The 16434-nt window shown below is 44.9% G+C and overlaps 1 protein-coding gene across 2 annotated transcripts in view; it reads left to right on the top strand.

The window, feature by feature from the left end:
* Positions 1 to 7267: 7267 nt before the first annotated feature.
* Positions 7268 to 16434, top strand: part of LOC139760516 (uncharacterized) — a 746927-nt gene continuing 737760 nt past the window's right edge. For both annotated transcript variants that reach the window (XM_071683811.1, XM_071683810.1), the window contains exon 1: positions 7268 to 7360. In XM_071683811.1, coding sequence (XP_071539912.1) covers positions 7298 to 7360 — 63 coding nt within the window. In that variant the 5' untranslated portion in view covers positions 7268 to 7297. The remainder of the gene's footprint in view (positions 7361 to 16434) is intronic.

Genomic DNA, 16434 nt, shown 5'->3' on the forward strand with positions numbered 1-16434 from the left:
AAGAGTGTGAGGCTTGCAACGCGAACGACGCAAGAAATAAATGGAATGAGTAAGGAGATGAGAAGTCCTGATTCTACCTTTACTGGGAGAGAGAAGAATAAAGGGAGACGTTATACCAACGTATGAATTTCTAAGAGGGCATGACAACGTTAACACAGAGCAAAAGGTTGCACAGCAGGAGCTTAGGCGGGAGATATGTAAGGATTTTCGTGAGGAAGCATTTCTTAAGCAACAGGGTTAGGGACTTTGGGAACAAGCGAAGCCACGTATACTTGATCACGCGCACCTCTATGACCTCTTGCAGTATATATATATATATATATATATATATATATATATATATATATATATATATATATATATATATATATATATATGTATGTATGTATGTTTTAGCTACGTCTCTTCGTTGCATATCAACTGACTGTTATATTTCTTTCTTGTATCTCCCCCCGATGATGTGACTGGTACACGAAAGTTCACTTGGGAACTTATCGTGTTTCATTTCCCCGTGGACTCATAGGAATATATATATATATATATATATATATATATATATATATATATATATATATATATATATATATATATATAATGTACGCATAATAAGTCGTGGTAGTCATACGCAGAAGTAGCATGCAACCGGAAGACTTGTAAAAGGAGAGGAAGTCGGGACCTTTTGTTGAAAAGGAAGAAGTCAGTCTTATGGGAAGGGAGGAAGCCAGTCTTGTAAAAGGAGAGGAAGTCGGGACCTTTTGTTGAAAAGGAAGAAGTCAGTCTTATGGGAAGGGAGGAAGCCAGTCTTGTAAAAGGAGAGGAAGTCGGGACCTTTTGTTGAAAAGGAAGAAGTCAGTCTTATGGGAAGGGAGGAAGCCAGTCTTGTAAAAGGAGAGGAAGTCGGGACCTTTTGTTGAAAAGGAAGAAGTCAGTCTTATGGGAAGGGAGGAAGCCAGTCTTGTAAAAGGAGAGGAAGTCGGGACCTTTTGTTGAAAAGGAAGAAGTCAGTCTTATGGGAAGGGAGGAAGCCAGTCTTGTAAAAGGAGAGGAAGTCGGGACCTTTTGTTGAAAAGGAAGAAGTCAGTCTTATGGGAAGGGAGGAAGCCAGTCTTGTAAAAGGAGAGGAAGTCGGGACCTTTTGTTGAAAAGGAAGAAGTCAGTCTTATGGGAAGGGAGGAAGCCAGTCTTGTAAAAGGAGAGGAAGTCGGGACCTTTTGTTGAAAAGGAAGAAGTCAGTCTTATGGGAAGGGAGGAAGCCAGTCTTGTAAAAGGAGAGGAAGTCGGGACCTTTTGTTGAAAAGGAAGAAGTCAGTCTTATGGGAAGGGAGGAAGCCAGTCTTGTAAAAGGAGAGGAAGTCGGGACCTTTTGTTGAAAAGGAAGAAGTCAGTCTTATGGGAAGGGAGGAAGCCAGTCTTGTAAAAGGAGAGGAAGTCGGGACCTTTTGTTGAAAAGGAAGAAGTCAGTCTTATGGGAAGGGAGGAAGCCAGTCTTGTAAAAGGAGAGGAAGTCGGGACCTTTTGTTGAAAAGGAAGAAGTCAGTCTTATGGGAAGGGAGGAAGCCAGTCTTGTAAAAGGAGAGGAAGTCGGGACCTTTTGTTGAAAAGGAAGAAGTCAGTCTTATGGGAAGGGAGGAAGCCAGTCTTGTAAAAGGAGAGGAAGTCGGGACCTTTTGTTGAAAAGGAAGAAGTCAGTCTTATGGGAAGGGAGGAAGCCAGTCTTGTAAAAGGAGAGGAAGTCGGGACCTTTTGTTGAAAAGGAAGAAGTCAGTCTTATGGGAAGGGAGGAAGCCAGTCTTGTAAAAGGAGAGGAAGTCGGGACCTTTTGTTGAAAAGGAAGAAGTCAGTCTTATGGGAAGGGAGGAAGCCAGTCTTGTAAAAGGAGAGGAAGTCGGGACCTTTTGTTGAAAAGGAAGAAGTCAGTCTTATGGGAAGGGAGGAAGCCAGTCTTGTAAAAGGAGAGGAAGTCGGGACCTTTTGTTGAAAAGGAAGAAGTCAGTCTTATGGGAAGGGAGGAAGCCAGTCTTGTAAAAGGAGAGGAAGTCGGGACCTTTTGTTGAAAAGGAAGAAGTCAGTCTTATGGGAAGGGAGGAAGCCAGTCTTGTAAAAGGAGAGGAAGTCGGGACCTTTTGTTGAAAAGGAAGAAGTCAGTCTTATGGGAAGGGAGGAAGCCAGTCTTGTAAAAGGAGAGGAAGTCGGGACCTTTTGTTGAAAAGGAAGAAGTCAGTCTTATGGGAAGGGAGGAAGCCAGTCTTGTAAAAGGAGAGGAAGTCGGGACCTTTTGTTGAAAAGGAAGAAGTCAGTCTTATGGGAAGGGAGGAAGCCAGTCTTGTAAAAGGAGAGGAAGTCGGGACCTTTTGTTGAAAAGGAAGAAGTCAGTCTTATGGGAAGGGAGGAAGCCAGTCTTGTAAAAGGAGAGGAAGTCGGGACCTTTTGTTGAAAAGGAAGAAGTCAGTCTTATGGGAAGGGAGGAAGCCAGTCTTGTAAAAGGAGAGGAAGTCGGGACCTTTTGTTGAAAAGGAAGAAGTCAGTCTTATGGGAAGGGAGGAAGCCAGTCTTGTAAAAGGAGAGGAAGTCGGGACCTTTTGTTGAAAAGGAAGAAGTCAGTCTTATGGGAAGGGAGGAAGCCAGTCTTGTAAAAGGAGAGGAAGTCGGGACCTTTTGTTGAAAAGGAAGAAGTCAGTCTTATGGGAAGGGAGGAAGCCAGTCTTGTAAAAGGAGAGGAAGTCGGGACCTTTTGTTGAAAAGGAAGAAGTCAGTCTTATGGGAAGGGAGGAAGCCAGTCTTGTAAAAGGAGAGGAAGTCGGGACCTTTTGTTGAAAAGGAAGAAGTCAGTCTTATGGGAAGGGAGGAAGCCAGTCTTGTAAAAGGAGAGGAAGTCGGGACCTTTTGTTGAAAAGGAAGAAGTCAGTCTTATGGGAAGGGAGGAAGCCAGTCTTGTAAAAGGAGAGGAAGTCGGGACCTTTTGTTGAAAAGGAAGAAGTCAGTCTTATGGGAAGGGAGGAAGCCAGTCTTGTAAAAGGAGAGGAAGTCGGGACCTTTTGTTGAAAAGGAAGAAGTCAGTCTTATGGGAAGGGAGGAAGCCAGTCTTGTAAAAGGAGAGGAAGTCGGGACCTTTTGTTGAAAAGGAAGAAGTCAGTCTTATGGGAAGGGAGGAAGCCAGTCTTGTAAAAGGAGAGGAAGTCGGGACCTTTTGTTGAAAAGGAAGAAGTCAGTCTTATGGGAAGGGAGGAAGCCAGTCTTGTAAAAGGAGAGGAAGTCGGGACCTTTTGTTGAAAAGGAAGAAGTCAGTCTTATGGGAAGGGAGGAAGCCAGTCTTGTAAAAGGAGAGGAAGTCGGGACCTTTTGTTGAAAAGGAAGAAGTCAGTCTTATGGGAAGGGAGGAAGCCAGTCTTGTAAAAGGAGAGGAAGTCGGGACCTTTTGTTGAAAAGGAAGAAGTCAGTCTTATGGGAAGGGAGGAAGCCAGTCTTGTAAAAGGAGAGGAAGTCGGGACCTTTTGTTGAAAAGGAAGAAGTCAGTCTTATGGGAAGGGAGGAAGCCAGTCTTGTAAAAGGAGAGGAAGTCGGGACCTTTTGTTGAAAAGGAAGAAGTCAGTCTTATGGGAAGGGAGGAAGCCAGTCTTGTAAAAGGAGAGGAAGTCGGGACCTTTTGTTGAAAAGGAAGAAGTCAGTCTTATGGGAAGGGAGGAAGCCAGTCTTGTAAAAGGAGAGGAAGTCGGGACCTTTTGTTGAAAAGGAAGAAGTCAGTCTTATGGGAAGGGAGGAAGCCAGTCTTGTAAAAGGAGAGGAAGTCGGGACCTTTTGTTGAAAAGGAAGAAGTCAGTCTTATGGGAAGGGAGGAAGCCAGTCTTGTAAAAGGAGAGGAAGTCGGGACCTTTTGTTGAAAAGGAAGAAGTCAGTCTTATGGGAAGGGAGGAAGCCAGTCTTGTAAAAGGAGAGGAAGTCGGGACCTTTTGTTGAAAAGGAAGAAGTCAGTCTTATGGGAAGGGAGGAAGCCAGTCTTGTAAAAGGAGAGGAAGTCGGGACCTTTTGTTGAAAAGGAAGAAGTCAGTCTTATGGGAAGGGAGGAAGCCAGTCTTGTAAAAGGAGAGGAAGTCGGGACCTTTTGTTGAAAAGGAAGAAGTCAGTCTTATGGGAAGGGAGGAAGCCAGTCTTGTAAAAGGAGAGGAAGTCGGGACCTTTTGTTGAAAAGGAAGAAGTCAGTCTTATGGGAAGGGAGGAAGCCAGTCTTGTAAAAGGAGAGGAAGTCGGGACCTTTTGTTGAAAAGGAAGAAGTCAGTCTTATGGGAAGGGAGGAAGCCAGTCTTGTAAAAGGAGAGGAAGTCGGGACCTTTTGTTGAAAAGGAAGAAGTCAGTCTTATGGGAAGGGAGGAAGCCAGTCTTGTAAAAGGAGAGGAAGTCGGGACCTTTTGTTGAAAAGGAAGAAGTCAGTCTTATGGGAAGGGAGGAAGCCAGTCTTGTAAAAGGAGAGGAAGTCGGGACCTTTTGTTGAAAAGGAAGAAGTCAGTCTTATGGGAAGGGAGGAAGCCAGTCTTGTAAAAGGAGAGGAAGTCGGGACCTTTTGTTGAAAAGGAAGAAGTCAGTCTTATGGGAAGGGAGGAAGCCAGTCTTGTAAAAGGAGAGGAAGTCGGGACCTTTTGTTGAAAAGGAAGAAGTCAGTCTTATGGGAAGGGAGGAAGCCAGTCTTGTAAAAGGAGAGGAAGTCGGGACCTTTTGTTGAAAAGGAAGAAGTCAGTCTTATGGGAAGGGAGGAAGCCAGTCTTGTAAAAGGAGAGGAAGTCGGGACCTTTTGTTGAAAAGGAAGAAGTCAGTCTTATGGGAAGGGAGGAAGCCAGTCTTGTAAAAGGAGAGGAAGTCGGGACCTTTTGTTGAAAAGGAAGAAGTCAGTCTTATGGGAAGGGAGGAAGCCAGTCTTGTAAAAGGAGAGGAAGTCGGGACCTTTTGTTGAAAAGGAAGAAGTCAGTCTTATGGGAAGGGAGGAAGCCAGTCTTGTAAAAGGAGAGGAAGTCGGGACCTTTTGTTGAAAAGGAAGAAGTCAGTCTTATGGGAAGGGAGGAAGCCAGTCTTGTAAAAGGAGAGGAAGTCGGGACCTTTTGTTGAAAAGGAAGAAGTCAGTCTTATGGGAAGGGAGGAAGCCAGTCTTGTAAAAGGAGAGGAAGTCGGGACCTTTTGTTGAAAAGGAAGAAGTCAGTCTTATGGGAAGGGAGGAAGCCAGTCTTGTAAAAGGAGAGGAAGTCGGGACCTTTTGTTGAAAAGGAAGAAGTCAGTCTTATGGGAAGGGAGGAAGCCAGTCTTGTAAAAGGAGAGGAAGTCGGGACCTTTTGTTGAAAAGGAAGAAGTCAGTCTTATGGGAAGGGAGGAAGCCAGTCTTGTAAAAGGAGAGGAAGTCGGGACCTTTTGTTGAAAAGGAAGAAGTCAGTCTTATGGGAAGGGAGGAAGCCAGTCTTGTAAAAGGAGAGGAAGTCGGGACCTTTTGTTGAAAAGGAAGAAGTCAGTCTTATGGGAAGGGAGGAAGCCAGTCTTGTAAAAGGAGAGGAAGTCGGGACCTTTTGTTGAAAAGGAAGAAGTCAGTCTTATGGGAAGGGAGGAAGCCAGTCTTGTAAAAGGAGAGGAAGTCGGGACCTTTTGTTGAAAAGGAAGAAGTCAGTCTTATGGGAAGGGAGGAAGCCAGTCTTGTAAAAGGAGAGGAAGTCGGGACCTTTTGTTGAAAAGGAAGAAGTCAGTCTTATGGGAAGGGAGGAAGCCAGTCTTGTAAAAGGAGAGGAAGTCGGGACCTTTTGTTGAAAAGGAAGAAGTCAGTCTTATGGGAAGGGAGGAAGCCAGTCTTGTAAAAGGAGAGGAAGTCGGGACCTTTTGTTGAAAAGGAAGAAGTCAGTCTTATGGGAAGGGAGGAAGCCAGTCTTGTAAAAGGAGAGGAAGTCGGGACCTTTTGTTGAAAAGGAAGAAGTCAGTCTTATGGGAAGGGAGGAAGCCAGTCTTGTAAAAGGAGAGGAAGTCGGGACCTTTTGTTGAAAAGGAAGAAGTCAGTCTTATGGGAAGGGAGGAAGCCAGTCTTGTAAAAGGAGAGGAAGTCGGCACCTTTTGCTGTAAAGGAAGATGTAAGTCTCATGGAAAGGGAGGAAGCCAGTCTTGTAAAAGGAGAGGAAGTCGGGACCTTTTGTTGAAAAGGAAGAAGTCAGTCTTATGGGAAGGGAGGAAGCCAGTCTTGTAAAAGGAGAGAAAGTCAGTCTTGTGAGTGGGGAAGAAACCAGTCTTGTGAGAGGGGAAGAAACCAGTCTTGTGAGAGGGGAAGAAACCAGTCTTGTGAGAGGGGAAGAAACCAGTCTTGTGAGAGGGGAAGAAACCAGTCTTGTGAGAGGGTAAGAAACCAGTCTTGTGAGAGGGGAAGAAACCAGTCTTGTGAGAGGGGAAGAAACCAGTCTTGTGAGAGGGGAAGAAACCAGTCTTGTGAGAGGGGAAGAAACCAGTCTTGTGAGAGGGAGACAACCAGCCGTTCGAGCGGAGAGGAAGTCGAGCCCTTAAGAGGTAATACAAAGGAAAGTAAACAGCAGCAGACCACTGGGGCCACTTTCGAAGCTGCCTGTGGTAGTAGAAGAGATCAGAAGCAGAGGGCTTACTGTGCAGGGAGTAGAAATGCAAATAGATGCCCACGGAAGGAGGGAGTAGGAGGAGGTGGTCTTGTCGAGAGTGTGGCGACCTTTGTCTATAGTTTGAGATTTTGTTCAGAGTTGTCGTAAAAAATTATTGATATGTGGAGGTGATACGCGTTGGTCTGTTGTAGCTCCCTGAAGACTGCGGCAGTTTGTAGTGAAGAACGTATCAGATCATTCGACGTATTCTACATGTAGGAGGGAGATGTGGCCCAGGAAACAAAAACCAAAAGTTAGTTCCACAATATTTTCATAAGACAAACTTCCCTCACCAGTTTCATCAACATTTGCGGGAAACTGCTGCTGTGTATTGTACATCTAGTTGTATTATACACAATGTCAGCTGCTGAAGAAATATTAACATATTGCGTGCGTTAAAAGGTAAAACTTTTCGTCTTTTGTACAGAAAGATCAGAGGACTGTTTGACTCATGCACACTGTACTGCCAGTTTCTCGTCGACTTAAACATGTCTTACAACTTTCCAGGCAGAGCAGTTGACGCCACACGAGGGTAACATTTTCTCGATAGTTTTGTCGGTGATGTTGTTGGTATTGCCTATATTCCAGGTCGAGTTCATACAGTCTTCGGTAACGATAAGTTTTTCTCTCTCTTCCTCAGGGCGAATATATACTCCAGTTGCGCTACAGTCTTCATGATCGATCCCCAGACGTGGTCCAGTTGTTCTACGGTGATTCAACGTGCAGGTCGTGCGAAGGTCAGTGCACTTTTACAACAAACATTGTTGATTACACAACATCACGAAGACGTCAGATTACACACGCAGGTGAGGGAAGCGGGAGGCAACGGAGGAGTCAGGGTACATAAGCAGGCTGAAGGTGAGGGAAGCAGGAAACAACGGAGGAGGTAGGGAATATAAGCAGACTGGAGGTGAGGGAAGCAGGAAGCAAAGGAGGAGGTAGGGAACATAAGCAGGCTAGAGGTGAGGGAAGCAGGAGGCAGGATACATAAGTAGGCTGGAGGTACAGATAGGAGGAAACAAACGGAGGCTTTTCGCTATGCGAGCAGGCAGGTGTGAGACGCAAGAGGCAACGGGGAGGCATTCTGTGTGGTCATGACAGTTGTGGTCGTCAGTGTTCAGGACAGCACAGAAAGACAAATTGCTACCTCGCCCGGGTCGGGTATCGCCAGTAAATTTTCTCAGATGTCTTTAAGCGGGAACAAATTGTTCCTTGAAATGGTCTGCTCCCTACGTCCTTAAGAGATGGTATAAAGTTCTTGCATTCATGTAAAAGGCTTAAAGAATTCAATTGATATAATTATCCTGTAAAAAAAAAATATCATTTGTATTTCATACGCTTGAGTTCCATAGATTTTCTATTCTAATCACCGTTACCTTATCTCTCTCTCGCTGATAACGTCTCCAGTTCTTGAGTGTGGTCATAAAGGCCAGAGTTTGAGAACATCGATAATTCTTCAAGGTTCTAACGTCATTGTGACGAGGTTAACATGATATAGACTCAGAGATTATCACGTGCTGCTGAACCTTGCTTGCTAGGATTCTAAAAATAAGATTTTGTTGCCAAGGATAATTATGAAGCGCCTTTGGTTAATTCATGCTACTGAAGATGAAAGTTGTCTGCCAGCGTGGCTTCATCAGTAATACACTTGCGGAAGCCGCCCGCCTGCGTGTTCCATGCCCCAGGAGTGTACATCTCCCTCCCAGTACAGTACAATTAGGAAATTAAACACTGGTAATTACACCCTCGCGATTGCTAGGATGAAGAGCTTGACAAATACTGTAGTGCGCTGGAAACTTCTGTTATCTCGTTGTTTGAAGGAAACTAGTTCAGCGCGTCACGTGAGTACCCAAAGTAGTTGCAACTTTGTTTTATTTCCGCTGAAAATCACATTAACGTGTTGGAGCCTCCAAACACGACTGCACGACCCTCACAAGGGAAGGTTCTTGGGCACGACGGTAAAACGCTTAGGTATGAAGACCTGGACTTTGACCTTACCTTTAATAGTTGTACCTTTGCTTTGTGCTCAAGAGTCCTACCGTCGTGCTCAAGAGTCCTACCGTCGTGCTCAAGAGTCCTACCGTCGTGCTCAAGGGTAGTTTCGTTGTGTTCAAGATGGTAAATGAACAACGATGTCACATTTGCTGTGTGTTACTCTAGCAGTCCTCCGTGCCAGCAGGCTAGGTATTCCAACAGTCTACGAGAACCACCTCAAGGATTGTCAACGACCCCCACAAATTCATGTCATATCACGTTGATGAATGATTGGGAAATTTAGAGCAGGCCCATTTATTGCGCCTCCACATTATGTACCAACCAGTCCAACAGAGGATGCAACGAGGATTTTACTTTCAAAAAAATGGGTCAACTGTTTACCTTTGTATAATTCATTGTATCCTGTATCCTTCACTGTATAATTCCTAGTACAAACCCTGGCTCATGAGGTAATACCCAGCGAGCCTCAGGGAAATTACAACTACTTTCTTCATGATTGAATCGCTCGAGCGAATAAGTTTATGCATTAATCTAAAACTCATCGGGATGCAAACGCTTCTGCTCGTTTGGTGCCGAGACGTATGATGGTAAACTTAGATGGTGTATAATTTTCAAGGCATCTGAAGGACTGAAAACGTTCCATAGATGGTGTATAATTTTCAGGGCATATGAAGGACCGAAAACGTCCCATACCGAGTGTAGAGCTTCCGGGAGGTGAGATGTATAATTACAGATTGGCCGTAATGTCGAGATTATTTTCTCTGTTGTATGCGAATGTGCATGAAAATATAAGATGAAGAAATAGCTCGATGAATATAAAGATGATGTCAGAAGTCAAGACGTATCCTCATGCGAGGGAGAATTAACTCTACTCCACCGACATCATCAGTATTATATGTTTCTCCCATGAAGACCTCTCGGTGAACCGTCAGCCACCAAAGTACTGAAGACTGCTTCTTAATGCTCCAACCATTATCAGCTCTGGTTCAGTGACCTTCCGGCAATCGACAACTGGTAGTAACGAAGACGTACACACACAAGATCCGATCATACGGTGAACGAGCATGTGAAAGAGTTTTTGCAGAAATATCCCTGTGCTGGGAGATGTGCAAGACAGAGCGGCAGGAGGTGGAGAGAGAGAGGTGCAGGGCCTGAAAAAGAGGGCAAATGAGAGTTGAGTTGTGCGAGTATCATCACGCTGAAGGGAATATAAGAGAACATTTTGAAAGAAGGTGATTAGAACGAGGAGAACAAGAGAACAAATTGAAGCGTTAGTAAGGTTAGCAGATGGAAAGTATTAACGGGCTAAGAGGAAGTAAATATGGGATGAAGTGTGTATTTCGAAGTCCTGATAAATGTGATAGATGCCAGGGTGGCTGATGTGGGGTGTAAGGGACGTTCAAATATGTTTCACGTAAGGATCGGCCTCGATGAGGACTTTTGTCCTTGACTGGAGCCTCTGACATGGAAACGTAAAAAGCACTGGCTATCGACGGTGAAGACAGACACTGTGGCAAAATATGACGCCACAACATGTTAAACACCTCACCCACCTGGCAGTCGATAGCTAAGTTATGCGTTAGCGTACGAGGCCTCATAGTCTCTCCTGCTTCATCCCATGTTCCTCGCTGCGTCTTCTCCTGTCCTCCTTCCCATCCTCTCGAGTACAGACCTGTTCCATCCCTCCCTCCCTCTTGCTGCTGCATCACATCCTCATTTTCTTCTTAATTCTCTGCCTTCCCTCTTATCTCCTCTTTCTTATCTTCCTATTTTGCGACTCGGGTTTTATTTCATGTTCTTATGTTGACATGTCTCCATATCCTTCCCCCTCCCTCGCCTCGTCCGCCCCCATTCTCCGCCGTCACTCCTTCATCGTAGGACATTTTCTGCCGCGCTGAGCATCCTTAGTCTCGACAGTTTCCTCACGGCCGCCCGTGTATGGAGATGAGCTGGCGGACCTGCTCTCCGTGGGGGAGGGAGGGAAGGAAGGAGAAAATGAGGAGAGGGAAAAAAAGGGGATATGTGTGGGGAAGAGGACAGTGGGTGGGTAAGGAGGAGAACTGAAACAAGAAGGGAAGGAGAGGAGAGATTAGGTAATTAGCTTGGACAGACGAAGGGAGGAAATGTAAAGATTAATGACAAAAATCAAAATGTGGAAATAAAAGTTTTTCGAGAAAAAAGAATTGGGAAAGTCGGATCTAAAACGTTCCTTGGTTTCAGTGTTGAGAAAACTGATCAGATGATCGTGTCTTCACATTTCACTAACCTTCATAGATCACAGGAAGCCTGAAACAAACGATCTAGGAAACAAACACAAAGACAAGCATTAGATGAACATCTTAAAGATATATGATTATCAAAAGATCTGACCCGTACGGCGCAAGATGGAGCAGCTGTGGTCAAGACCAGAGGGAAGAAGGCGAAGGAAGCAGTACTCAAGTCACGTCTTGCACAGTGATATAAAGATCCTCACATCCCAGATACACCCAACACACTAAAATTATACCCTACCAAAAGAAGTCCCGGGACCTCGAGGCTCGAGACTGGTTCTTGGTGGGGTTTTTTTCCCCTCTTGGCTAGAGGTGTATCAGAAGGGTTTGATCTGTATTCTGCTCTACTTTCTTTTGTTGTTCCTTGAAGAGAAAATGTCAGACATCCAAGGCACTTTGCGTTTCTTTTCTCTAGCAGAACAACGTAATTTTGATACCACTAAGTATACATGTCAGACAACAATTTGCTTCCCCGTCCAGGCTATATATAATTTATTCAAAAGAGTTTGTAACTTTCTAAGTTATGTTGGACGTGGGAGTCAGCTGTAACCATGCAAATGAGAACTCGCAACACACGAGGTCACCGTTTATGACCGCATTACTGGCTACTTTATCAACGGGAATTTTGTCTCTAACATTCAGTGATGCCTTGTTCAACGCCCTCTTGAGTCGATAGCCAGATATGCAACACACGATACATACTGTGATAAGTAAATGTTTGCATCATTATCATGGAAGTTTGTGTGTGCCATTATGCACGTGTAATGTCTCGACAGTAAAGCTAACCACGTTTCATTCTTTTCGTCCTGCCATTTCTTCTTTCGTACTGGTCCCACTCCCTTGTGTTGTCCTTTACTATCGTTCACTGGCTTATATTCCAATGCACATGGCCACAGGATATCTATACGATCACGTTCTAAGTGTTGCCAGCATTTGTATGCAAGAACAGAAGAAAAAAGAAAAGAAAATCGCCAGGAATGCAAACTGGCCACTTCGATGAGAACCCCAGCAGGCGAGGTGCCTCGCTCAGGTACACGAGGTGGCTCAACCACCAATATACAATAGTGACTCAGGCTTGGAAGGCTATTGTTCTAGTTCAGTTTCTTTCTTCCCATTTCAAGCATGTAAGTCACCTGGAAATGTATTCCCTGTTCCCACTGTACCAATAAGGATCGCAGCTACTATGTTATATGGATATATTTGTTTCTGTCTTCTTAACAGGCATAGGGAAATACTACGATTTAGTTGCAGCTCACATCAACCTGCACAGATAAATGTGACACCGTCATGGAGAGTGATGAGGCTAACCTAATCCATGCCTTTTATTAATCCTCTGGTTGAACCCATGAGACTGGTTGGTAATGAAATATTTCTGATCGCTGAAAAAGAAAAGATGATACTGGTTATAAAACAGAAAAATTTGATATTGAACCTTCACTGAAAAGTCGTTTGGTGATTATAAATGAGGAAACTGATTAAGAATGAAATATTTAGCAAGAGCATATCATCAGTACAGTTCATCAATACCACACAGCATCACGGAAACTAAGTAGTTCAGAAATTCAAGACAAATAATATCACGGACTCTGGACGACCAAACATCAGCCCAGGCGAGCCCAGCTGAACGCCGCCTCTCCCCCTCTTGCTAAAATCCCCTCCCTCGTCGCTTTTTGTTTTGATTCCTTCCCTCGTAATACCTACAGAGGGTTTAGAAAAGGAAACGGTTGTTTGGCCACGGTGTAACTTTAAACTAGACCATGATATAGTTTGTGTTCATGTAATAGCATAAGAGACTCAGGAAAAAAGTAAGCAAGAAAGAACCTGAGTGTACGCTTGGCGAACCAGGGTGACCAAACTGTCAGGTTACAATGATCTCCCTGAATATACTATGACGAAGGAAGGCCACAGCATCACAGGGGTCCGTGAATCCCGGCCCAACCAGGTTAATAACAACCCAAACGATCGTTATCTAAAACACTGATTCAAGATTTTGGGAACGGTTGGGAACAGCGGAGGAGCACGGATCGTACGCAGTTGTAAACAAGTATAAGTTACTCAAAGTGCACGAAAAATACTAATATGTATACATGAATGTATGATAAGAGGCGAGAGAAACGAAAATACTTTCAAATCCTCCAGGTCAAGGAGAGAGCTGCACTGAGAACACACATAATCACACGCCTTATCCTAGCATGAAGAAACCATCGCTGCCAGGCTGGAGAAAAGAAATTATGTGGGCTTGATTATTTCTGCAACACGTCTTTCCTAACACAGATGTATTGCACTAAATCAGTTTACACGCTTCCAGTATCCTGTTATCAGTGATAACTGAAATATGATTGCAACTCAAATGACATAAACTAGGGTTGTATAACACGACTCAAGCGCCACAATTACGGAAAGTATATAATGTTAGTATGATTAATGTAACACTTCCTAGGGCCGAGTAATTAGATTTAAGACTTGGCTCCTAGACCAGAGTAATTACTTAGTTTCATTAGGGTGACTAGACTCAGGGATATACGACTGTCAAGACGCTAAAGCGAGCAGTGTTTAAGGCGACTTAATTTTGCAAGAGGGATTTAAACTAGGAAACAAGGGAACTCTAGCAGTTGAGCATACAGTTATCAGAACAGAGTCCTGCTCATTGATTGTTACAAGATCTAGATCAAACCTAGGTAGGAACTTCCTTATGTTGGCCTGCAGCATTACTGCCGTTCACTGTATTCAGAATTGTGCTATAAGCAGAATTTTGAAGCTAGGACCACGTCGACTGAAACAACTTCCACAAAATGTCGTGGGTAACGGAAGTCTTGAGACGGAACTCGCACACAGCAGGAGGAACATCTTCCACACACTTGCCAGGTGTAGAAGATAGAGCAGTTGTGGTTGTAGACGCTACTGTGCGGTGGATGCAGCCGGATATATATGGAGGACCTGAGCTGGCCACTAGAAACATGGGCTGACAGCCGACACTGTAGGTCTGGCGTTGGCTTGGCAAGGTAGTAAGGGCAAGTGCTACGAAACACAAAGAAAGACGGTCGTCTCGTTGACATATGTCTTTTTGATATAGGGCGGCGGTAGGCTAGCCGTTCGACTCAAAAAGTGGGGTTCGATGCCAGTGCTGCGGTGGGTGGAGGCTATAAGCGGCGTGTAGTACCTGTGGGGAAAAAACAGACTTGTCTCCACGACGTTGGTTGGATGGTTGTTTGGGCTTCAGGCCCATCAACTGCCAGAGTCCTTAAGGCCGACATCGTCAAGCTACATCCGTCAACCGAAAACTATTTAACATTGTTGAGACCGCATACGCATTTACTCTGCATGTGGCCCATGTAGCGCATCGTGCGGCCGTGACGCATTCATGAGCTGCTCGCGGTCGAGCTCGAATAAGTTCGAGTCCTGGCCGCTGCGATGCTGTCGGTCCTCAGTTCACCCTTAGGATACCTGGCTCAGGAAGGTCTTTCAGCTTCTCAAAAGCAAGTATGACAGCTGCAAACCACACAAAACAGTGCACTCAGAATAATCACCGGCTGCCTATCAACCACAACAATCGACACCGACAGAACGAAACAAAAATCCTGCCAGTACAATCCCGCCTCAACATGTACGGCACTCAGTCTTACGTAACAGCACTTGTCTCCTCCCACACAAAACACTCCCTAAATCACCAACAAACCATCAGGTAGAAATAGCAATGATTGGTGATCACTAGGATTAGCGTAGTTGCAAATAAGTTAATCGAAGTTTGTGTATGTGTAGGGATTGAGTGGGTTATCGCGTCCATGTCTTGCCTGAGGCATCTCGTCTTTTAAGATTTACGAATTTGATAAGAGGTTGATCAGGTTATTGCAATCAGGATAACATCAGTTTACGTGATGGCGAATAAATAATAACCATCGAAAATTACTCATGAGGTATATCGTGTCACCACTATTTAAGCCAGACCTGCCTGATCCTAGCTAGTGCTCACTTGTGGTGACCCTGGTTTAGCTTATTATGTTTCTTTATGCCTGACGCTGGTTTTCACTTGTGGTTCACACCATCCTGGATGATCTGAAGTGGATTGTCTGTCTCTTGTGATTCATCAACCGCAACTAAACGAATCGGGTGTTTATCCCGTTCTATTCAATGTCACCATCTGTTCTACTGTAGAACTGTAAGACCATCCCAGTGTTACCAGGTTTCAGTTTTTTCTTGTGTAGCCTTCCATAATCTATACTGAGAGACCCTCCCTTAGGTTTCTCTATACGTGACACTTCTCTCCATCTTCAGTGCGACCTCTGCATCCCTCTCTGACATGATCCTAACCTGTCACACGTTACCTTGAGTAAGCTTTATCCCAGGTGACCTTACGTTAACCCTCCTCCATGGTTTTACTTGAACCCTTCCGACACGACCTTACCATCATGGAATGAATATAGCTTTTGCATATCAACCTCGAGATACAGTAAGAGAGCGTGTACCCGGTCAGAATTACATGGTTCACTAGAATCACAAAGATGCGGGCAATGTTTACACCCGCACAACACACCTGCCTGTGTGAATGTGAGGGACAGCAGAGCGCGGCTGACACCTTTGGGTTCAGGTCTTTACCTCTCCTTGGCATCATCCTCCCAGTCTTGCAAGAGCACCTTCTCCCTCGGCCTGCACCATCCACCACTCTCGTCCATAAGGCACCCGACCACTGTATCCTCGCTGACCCTGAACACTCTACTCGCTCCTCTCCGTGGCCATTGATTCCTCTACTCCCTTGACCTTTACTTAGTTTACTCTCGCAGCCCCTCCAGTCCTCTACTCTCCCTGGCCCTTCACTTACTCTCCCTGGCTACCAGTTCTGTTTACCATAACGACCCCCCTTCCCCTGCTCTCGTTCTCCACTCTTCTGTTTTCTCCCTGGCTGGACCTCCATTCCTCTGTCACAGTTCTTCTCCCCCTTCCTCTTCGTATCTTCCTCTTCCTCTACTGTCACTGGCATTTTAATTTTCTCTCTCTGCCTCTCCATTCTTTTTCTCTCTCTCTCACTAAACCATCCTCTTGTGCTAACTACACCTCTTCCGGGAACCACATTAATTTTCCTCTTCCTTGGGCTTCTTTTCTTCGTCATTTCCTTTTCATAATTTAATTATATTCTTTTCAGCAGCCGAGGTTTTGCCAAGGCAGCGGAGGGTCGAGTAGCAAGGCATGCCTGGCCCCCTTTACCTTTGGCTACTTAGTTAAAGGAGGAGAGAGAGAGAGAGAGAGAGAGAGAGAGAGAGAGAGAGAGAGAGAGAGAGAGAGAGAGAGAGAGCAGAGTATATTGTGCCGAGCAAACGCCTCATTCTTCCCTCTATGCCCTATAATTAATAGAACAGCAGGAGACAAATGGACTTGTAAAAATTGTAAGGTGCTGCGCGGAGACCTGTCTTCAAGGAAGTCTCGCGGAGCCCAACCTACCTGTGTGTGTGTATATATATATATATAATTATTCAGGCGGACGCCGGTGGAAGAATATGATGGACACAATGGCCAAATTCCTTGAAATTATGCGAAGAAACAGTTTCTCGTCA

This window comes from Panulirus ornatus, chromosome 37 (assembly GCF_036320965.1).
Source record: "Panulirus ornatus isolate Po-2019 chromosome 37, ASM3632096v1, whole genome shotgun sequence".
NCBI classification, from domain to species: Eukaryota; Metazoa; Arthropoda; class Malacostraca; order Decapoda; family Palinuridae; genus Panulirus; species Panulirus ornatus.